At 54.9% G+C, this 8,614-nt stretch overlaps 2 protein-coding genes and 1 pseudogene across 2 annotated transcripts; 1 reads left to right on the top strand and 2 right to left on the bottom strand.

Annotated features, from left to right (window-relative positions):
* LOC120677908 lies at positions 1 to 1,760 on the bottom strand (annotated as a pseudogene).
* A 1,991-nt stretch (positions 1,761 to 3,751) lies between these two features.
* On the top strand, positions 3,752 to 5,784 carry LOC120677596 (desmethyl-deoxy-podophyllotoxin synthase-like). Its single transcript, XM_039958780.1, has 2 exons — positions 3,752 to 4,891; positions 4,990 to 5,784. The coding sequence occupies exons 1-2, from the start codon at positions 3,983 to 3,985 to the stop codon at positions 5,611 to 5,613; spliced, it is 1,533 nt and encodes a 510-aa protein (XP_039814714.1). The 5' UTR covers positions 3,752 to 3,982; the 3' UTR covers positions 5,614 to 5,784.
* Positions 5,785 to 6,207: 423 nt separating this feature from the next.
* Positions 6,208 to 8,614, bottom strand: LOC120677818. Its single transcript, XM_039959051.1, has 5 exons — positions 8,428 to 8,614; positions 8,075 to 8,127; positions 6,965 to 7,153; positions 6,799 to 6,873; positions 6,208 to 6,725 (listed from the first exon to the last, which is right to left on the bottom strand). The coding sequence occupies exons 1-5, from the start codon at positions 8,479 to 8,481 to the stop codon at positions 6,560 to 6,562; spliced, it is 537 nt and encodes a 178-aa protein (XP_039814985.1). The 5' UTR covers positions 8,482 to 8,614; the 3' UTR covers positions 6,208 to 6,559.

Below are 8,614 nucleotides of genomic sequence, written 5' to 3'. Positions count from 1 at the left end.
CTAACCCTAATCACGTTGAAATTTTCATCAGAATCAGAACTTAAATCTGACCCTTTTCTCCCAGTTGGAGTACGTCTAGTATCTATAGCGACGAACGAGGTGACGCGACAACCAGGAGGTCGTAACGCCGCGGCGTCGCGATCCCAAACGCCTCGGTCATGTCGAGCTCCTCGGCCGGCAGCCCGCCCGGCAAGGCCCAGTCGAAGTGGAACAGCAGCGCCGCGAGCGCCAGCTCGATGTGAGCGAGCCCGAAGGCCATGCCGGGGCAGATCCGCCGGCCGGCGCCGAAGGGTATGAACTCGAAGTCCGCCCCCCTGAAGTCCCTGGCGCTCCGCTCGAATCTCTCCGGCGCGAACCGCTCGGGCTCGTCCCAGTGCGCCGGGTCCCGGCCGACCGCCCACGCGTTCACGAGCACCGTCATGCCCGCCGGCACGTCGAGCCCGAGCACCCGGCACGGGCTCCGGCACTGCCGCGGCACCAGCATCGTCGCCGGCGGGTGCAGCCGGAGCGTCTCCTTGACGACGAGCCGCAGGTAGTGCAGGCTGGCGAGGCCGTCCTCCGTCACCGCGTCGTGGCCGGCGGCGCCGGCGAGCGCTTCCCGGACCTCGCGCTGGGCCTTCTCCATGGCTCCCGGGTTCCGGAGGAGCTCGGCCATCGCCCAGTCCAGCGTCGTCGCCGACGTCTCCGTGCTCGCGCCAAATATGTCCTGTGGAAGACGAAGAAGCAGGGAGGTGGGTGGGTATGGCGATCGACGGCGGCCGGCGTCGAGGTTTCGGTTGCGTTACTACCAGCATGACGGTTTTGATGTTCTCGGTGGTGAGCGGGAACTGGGAGTCCACTTCCTTCTGGAGCCTGAGGAGCACGTCGACGAAGTCCACCTCCTCGTCTTCCTCGGCGGCGGCGGCGGCCCTCTCGCGGTGCTCCTGGATGATGCCGTCCATGATCCGGCGCATGCTGCGGCGGTAGGCCCGGATCCGGGCGGGGGCGCGGCTGACGAGCATGGCGAGGCGCGAGGACGGGAAGAGGTCCGGCAGGCTCATCCCGGGCATGATGCCGAAGAGGCCCCTGAGCATCCGCAGGTAGGCGTCGCGGTCGTCGAGCCGGCGGCTGCCGATGATGGCGCGCACCGTGGAGTCGGCGATGTAGGTCGCGATCAGCTCGGTGAGGTTCACCGGCGCCCCCGCCGCCGAGGCGGAGGCGACGGCGCGGAGGAGGCGGCGGAGCTCGTCCTCGCGCACGGGGCGGAAGGCCTGGACGCGGCGGGCGCTGAGGAGCTCCTGGGTGCACACGCGCCGGAGCTGGCGCCAGTCGTCGCCGTAGGGCGCGAAGAGGATGCCGTCGGCGCCCTGGAACCAGAGGCGCGACATGGGGCCCATGGGCCGCGACGCGAACGCCGCGTCGTGGGTCCGCATGACCTCGCGCGCCGCCGCCGGGGAGGACGCCACCACGACGGGGACCTCGCCGAAGCGGAGCAGCATGAGCGGGCCGTGGCGCCGCGCCAGGTCGCGCATCACGCGGTGCGGGAGGCCCCGGGCCAGGAGGTGGAGGTGGCCGATGACGGGCAGCGCCCGCGGACCCGGCGGGAGCCGGAGCCGCGCGGCGCCCCCACGTGGCTGCGTCCGGCGCTTGGTGGCCACGAGGAAGAAGAAGAGGGGGCGGCGAGGAGCAGCAGCAGGAGCTCGGCGGCCATGGCGGCACGCTTGGATCGCAGCGCTCCTCGGGAGGTTGGAGCGGCAATGGATCAGTTCTTGAAGAACCAAGCCGTGTGCTCTTGTGTGATGCCCGGATCACGCAATTTGCACGCAGCATCCATGGCCCTTGAATCTCTCCTCAGAACACCAGTGGATTGGATAATCTAGAACGCTGAGAGACTTTCCAAACTCTGAACTGAACCTCCCTCAGCGCCGCCCGGCTCACTCTCACTCGGAGCAGCTGCGGCCTTCCAGTTCCAGTCCAGTTCCAGGGCACTCGATCGCCTGTGCTTGGCCTCGTAACCAGGCCGTTGTAAGTTGTGACCTTCAGTGGTTGGTCCGGTCGTTTGTTCGCACGCACGGTTAGGGCATGTACAGCCCACAGACGGCACTCCGTCTCCAAAAGACTGCAATCTGACATATAGACAACTAAAAACTCAGGTCATACAATCCAAGGACGAAGTGTCAATGACCAGCACTTTAATGCTCCACATCAATCTGAACCTGTGCATGCGCGCACACGCTGTCGAGATGAGAAGACGAGTCATACAACGCAACTCCTCGCGACGCTTGGGCCTCGGAGCACGGGCCCTCGCCGTCGTCTCACGAGGCGACGAGGTGACCGTCTCCAAGCCAAAACGAGGTGTTTTTTGCAAAAACATGAAGATAGAGACGGACTGAGACTACGCGTTGTACGTGCCCTTACGCCTCAGCTCGATGGCACGCACTTCTCGTGCATCCATGGCCCGTGCGTCTCTTGTCACAACTCAGAACACCAGTTTACACTGGATGATCTAGAACGTCGCATAACTTCTGTGATCCAAGACGAAAACACTTTCTTTTTAACACTTTCCTACGATTCTTGTGGAGTAGACTTAGAGAGCATTTTTTGTTGAGAACTACTGCCTCCGTCCCAAACTACAATTCATTTTGCTTTTATATATACATATATTTTGCTATGCATCTAGATATACATTATGTCTAAATACAAAGTAAAAATTATATATCTAAAAGAGTGATTCCGAATTGTAATTTGGAACATAAGGAGGAGGTTAGTCTTGCGGACTATTATGGTATAAGAAAATTAAGTATATTACAAGTGAGTCAAGTGATTAAGAAATCAGAAAGACTAACACTAACCATGGAATGACTGCCTAGCCTAGCCATGTCAAACATACTGTAGCTAGACTGCAATCCAAAGAACCCGGCCCCGAGTCCCAGTGCTGCACGGTCACTGGCGATGAGGGCGGCGCTGGACTGGTGAAGAGGTCTAAGGCCTTCTCTAGTGGCCGCACCCTCGTCCCATGTGGCGCTAGCAGGAACCGAAGCAACTACTAGAGAGTGCGCACCCTGAATGAGAGAGAAGAACCGAAGCTCATTTTGGGTTCGAGGCATGGGAATTAAATATGGTTTTCTAGGGTGCCAGCGCAACTCACCGTGAGAGGGCAGGTGAGGAACATAGTGAATTGTTTATTTTTTATACAGTTTGCATGCATGGAGTCAATGGACAACGGTATTTTTTCTTTTGTGGCACGGGTGTCGCACCCACCACTGTGGAAGGAATGCTGGAATGGGGAACTTTGGTGAAGCTCCAGCATTGTTTTTTTGAGGGTGCTCCAAGAAAAGAGAGTAAGATTCTCCACGCTGGAAACAGGGGTGCTGTGGAGCACCCTCCTAACAGTGGTGCCCAGTTTTGCACCGGGTGCTACAAGTAAAATAAACAAGCTACATGTACTTGGCTCGCTGGGATTGGTGGGAGAGGGAAGAGAAAAGTTTGATATGACTTTTTTATTTGGCTGGACACCAGGCTTGGGAATGCTTCACGCTGGACCAAAACAACTCAAACTTTACCTTCGTGGCATGTCCATGGTGCTACTTGGTCATATGGATATACGCTACTGCTGGAGAACAACCGGTGGGGCGACGGCTGAGCTTCAAGGAAAGTCAACTCCGTTAAGCCGCCGCCAGTGGCCAAGTCAACCGTCTGCGATGGCCTCCGAGGCTGATGGAAGTCTAACACGACCTACAAACACAAATCATTTGAATGAAAAGCTGCTAAAACCCAAAGACAACGACGCGTTACCAAACTCTTGCTGGACTTGACCACCGAAATCTTGGAACGAGCTAGGCCTAGGGAAATCCCCAAGTGCTCGCAAATTAAAGTCGCAAGCCACACGGTGCGAGTGCGATCACGATCACGGACACTTCAAAGTCAGGCAACCACGAATTCTTCTTCTCGCGTTCCAACCATCCGATCGGCGAGCAGCGGAGCAGCACCGATCGAGCCCGCCATGGCCGCCCACCTGCTGCTCGCGCTCCTCCTCGGCATCCCTCTCCTCCTCTTCTTCGCCGCCACAAGGCGCCCGGCGGCGCCACGTGGCTCCGCCGACACCCGGCGGCTCCCGCCGGGCCCGTGGGCGCTGCCGGTCATCGGCCACCTGCACCACCTCGCCGGCGCGCTCCCGCACCGCGCCCTGCGCGCCCTGGCGCGCCGCCATGGCCCTCTCGTGATGCTCCGCCTCGGCGAGCTCCCCGTCGTGGTGGCCTCTTCCCGGGACGCGGCCCGCGAGGTGATGCGGACCCACGACGCCGCGTTCGCGTCGCGGCCGCTGAGCCCGATGCAGGAGCTCGCGTACCGGGGCGCCCGGGGCGTCATCTTCGCGCCCCACGGCGAGGGGTGGCGCCGCCTCCGCGGCATCTGCGCGCTGGAGCTCCTCAGCGCCCGCCGCGTCCAGTCCTTCCGCCCCGTCCGCGAGGACGAGGCCGGCCGCCTGCTCCGCGCCGTCGCTGCGGCCGCGGCCGCGGGCTCCACGGTGAACCTCAGCGAGCGGCTGGCGGCGTACGTCGCCGACTCCACGGTGCGCGCTATCATCGGCAGCCGCTTCGAGCGCCGCGACGCGTACCTGCGGATGCTGCAGGAGGGGCTCAAGATCGTGCCCGGGATGACCCTGCCGGACCTCTTCCCGTCCTCGCGCCTCGCGCGGCTCGTCAGCCGCGCCCCCGCCCAGATCGAGCGCCACCGCCGCGGCATGCAGCAGTTCATCGACGACATCATCGCCGAGCACCGGGAGAGCAGGGCGTCCAGCGCCGGCAAGGACGGCGACGACGACGAGGACTTGCTCGACGTGCTGCTGAGACTCCAAAAGGATGTCGACTCCCAGTACCCGCTGACCACCGACAACATCAAGACCGTCATGCTTGTAAGCTTCCTCTCCTCAACTTCCAAATCTCTTTGTTGCAAAATCTGAAATTAATCAGGTAGATAACTAGATACTACGTTTCTCAATTTCGTTCGCAGGACATGTTCGGCGCCGGCAGCGAGTCGTCGGCGACGGCACTGCAGTGGGCGATGGCGGAGCTCATGAGGAACCCAATGGTGATGCGGAAGGCCCAGGACGAGGTCCGGCGAGCGCTCGCCGGCCACGGCAACAAGGTGACCGAGGACAAGCTGGCCAACCTCCACTACCTCCCGCTCGTCATCAAGGAGACGCTCCGGCTGCACCCGCCGGCGCCATTGCTGCTGCCGCGCCGATGCGGGAGCCCGTGCCAGGTGCTTGGGTTCGACGTGCCGGAAGGAGCCATGGTGATCGTGAACGCGTGGGCGATCGGCCGGGACCCGGCGCACTGGGACGCGCCCGACGAGTTCGTGCCGGACAGGTTCGAGGGTGATGCGAGAGACTTCAGAGGGACGGACTTCGAGTTCATACCGTTCGGCGGCGGGCGGCGGATGTGCCCGGGCATCGCGTTCGGGCTGGCGCACATCGAGCTGGCCCTGGCGGCGCTGCTGTTCCACTTCGACTGGGAGTTGCCGGGAGGGATGGCGGCCGGGGAGCTCGACGTGCGCGAGAGCTTCGGGGTCACGGCTCAGCTGCGGTCTGACCTTGTGGTTGTCCCGGTACCTCGTGTCCCACTCTGTCCATAGAGTAACCAACAATGTGTATCAGTGTTGTCCAGCAATGTCTGAATACTGGGTAAAACAATTAAGCTGAGCGTATTTTCCAAATTGAAATGTGTATCAGTGTTGTACAACATTTCGAGGCACTAATTAGTAGTTCGACATCCGGCCTGTCGATGGCTTTGATGTTGCAACCAATCCCTCTGTTCTAAAATCGGTAAGGTACTTTTGTTTTTTAACAAAAAAACTCCCCTAACTTGGTCTTGATATATTTTATATAAATTTAGCCAAAGTTAAAAAATAGTTGACATAATTAAAAACTAAAAACATCTTACATTACAAACCGAAAGAATTAACTGGAATGGTTGAAATGAAATAAGAGCGGCAATTTACATGACACGATCTTGAAGCGATCGCTTGGGCATGGATCAGTACATTCGACCAGATCATATAGGATAAGGAAGCAAGTTGAAGATTAGGGCCGGAATCAGCATTCAGACCCAGCAAACGGTTTTGCCATTGCCAGTGCCCAATGAGAGCACCAAACGTCAGTCAAATATCCACAAGAATGACAAAGATGTAGAGGTTTTGTATCAGCTGAGTACTGATGAGATCATGAGATTCAGTTCAGGCAGGGTGCTCCTTTACTGGGGAATGACAGTAACAAAAAAAAAATACAATATTGCAATCTCTGATAAGTGTTACATGGGTATCAACATTTTAAAATGTTTCACGATTTTCTTTTATAAATTTCAAACACAAAATCCATAAAAATAGATAACTAAAACTCATACAATGAACCATACAGACCTTGGATTTGTTACTAGGAACATGAGCGTTACGGATATTCTGCGTCACATCTCACATGCCAGATCGATTCCTTTCAGACACACTGATCATTAGTCTCTTGGCCATATCAGCTGTTGAAACGTCTACAGACAGATTCAGATAATGTGCTGCTATTCTACCACTCTTAACTCAGAAAATTTCCTTTTGAAGAAAGGAGACGCAAAGCCTTATTGGCATTTTTCAAAACTGCATTCGATCTTGGCACCTGGTTTTTCCTTTGCTCTAAGAATTCAAGGGCATTTTTCACGTGTTGAGTTGACCGGACATCCTTCAGTAGAATAGTTTCAGGCCTGAAAAACATTACCGAACACAGGCATAAGTATCATTTCAGAAAGTTCATATTAGATCATACATTAAACATACCCAGAAGTTTTCATTCTCTTCTTTTTCTGAACCTTCTGAACATTTTCTTCCTCAGAGTCGGAGGAGAAGGTTTGCCTGGGGGAAAATGAAGACAAAGTAACCAATGAAGTTCACTTAGCCATAAAAAAAATTTGAATAGCTGATAGTGCAAGAGATGTGCACATACTTTTCACGTGCTGCTAGCATTTCAATTACACTACTGGGGAGCATGCCAGGCACAGTATGTGTCTCCTCATTCTCCTCGCCCTGGTGGGCATCTTGATCTTCTATTTCCTGTGGCGCCTGCTTATCTGGTTTAGATGATGTTCTCCGTTGGGCCCAGCGTTTTCTCCGCTCCTTTCCCTCCCGTGTTACTCTGCAAGGACAAAACATAGCATTATTATCTCAAAGATAAATAAAATCAGAAGAAAAATTTTTAGCACCCTAATGAGCTCAAGGGACAAACAATGTGAAGTCTACCTATGCTAAAGAGCAAGTTCCATATTTGGTTTGAGTAACCGCCAGCATATTTTCAGGAGTGGCTTATTATAGTATTATGAAAAATCGTACGAACAAAGAAAGCCTATTTTAGGAGTCCACCATATCAAGGGAAAGGGAGATCAGGCTTGGCCTTCGCTTTGCTTATTCATCTTTCTTTCTTTGCTTTTGAATGACTTGATGGGTCTGGATAATAACAAGAAGATTCACGGTAGCGAAAGTAGCTATACTCTAGTAGCTGGCGGGACTAGTGCTAGCGGTGAAGGAAATCAAACGGCAGAGAAGACACGGATTCAGACTTCTTTTTTCAAATAGCCCTTGGTGGTATGCAGATTCATTGAACGAAGAAGCCTGACCACAAGTCCATGAATATTATATCGTTTGATGGCCACAGAACACACCATGAGTTATACACAGAACTATGCAAGCATCTAAAATCAAGAAACTGAACATAAAAAAGCTCTACATTTAGGCATAAACATCACAAACATATCTACTAGGAGACCAATTTGTCGAGATTAATCGAGCATTTTGAAATCATTTTCTTATTGTCCTAACAAAATTTATGAGGCACCTGCATCTAATGAAGCCAATATAACACACAAGCGTCGTTAAGACATGGCATAAATTACTATCTAGCATCACGGACACGAGAATAACTACTTAACTAGTCTCCATTGCAAGTATGAAGTAGAAAGTGCTCATCACTCATTTACAGTCTACAGAAACAATAACCGATTAAAGTAGCACATTAGGGAGCAGAGTGCTCGTTCAGCCAGTTGCAGCATAAGCAACACACCTGATGACACTGTCCTTCTCAACTTTACTGATCTCTTCGTGCTTCTCAACACCCTAAAAGACAAGAACAAGGACACATCAATCTTCATGCATATTCCAATATGAAGCTTGAAGCGTGAAGAAGAAACAAGATGAACAGCAAAGTTAAGCAGTCAACAACCCTAAGTCCCTAACCCATCTAGAATACGTGCTTGACCAACCAAATCGACGGCCCAAAGAGTAAAATCCACCAAGGAGCTCATGTGCGCGTCTATATACCGTCTTCTTGAGCTGTACACGCGGACGAAGAGTGCTGAATCGTAACCTACTCGCGCGTGGGGGTTGGGCCCTCGAGCGGAGAGGAGGTAGACGTACCTGGACGGCGGTGAGCTCCTCGGGGGCGCTCTCGGAGTCGCTTCCGCTGTCCATCGGAGCCAGATGCTGTCTGCACTCCCCCTTTTCCTTCGCGGAGGAGAGCGCCGGGAGCTTCCGCTGGGAGCCGCCGCCGCCGCCGCCGCCGCCGCCGGGAGGGTTTTAGCGTTTGGGGTGCGGAGGGGGAGAC

This window comes from Panicum virgatum, chromosome 1K, assembly GCF_016808335.1.
Source record: "Panicum virgatum strain AP13 chromosome 1K, P.virgatum_v5, whole genome shotgun sequence".
NCBI lineage: Eukaryota > Viridiplantae > Streptophyta > Magnoliopsida > Poales > Poaceae > Panicum > Panicum virgatum.
This window is presented reverse-complemented; position numbering and strand designations above follow the sequence as displayed.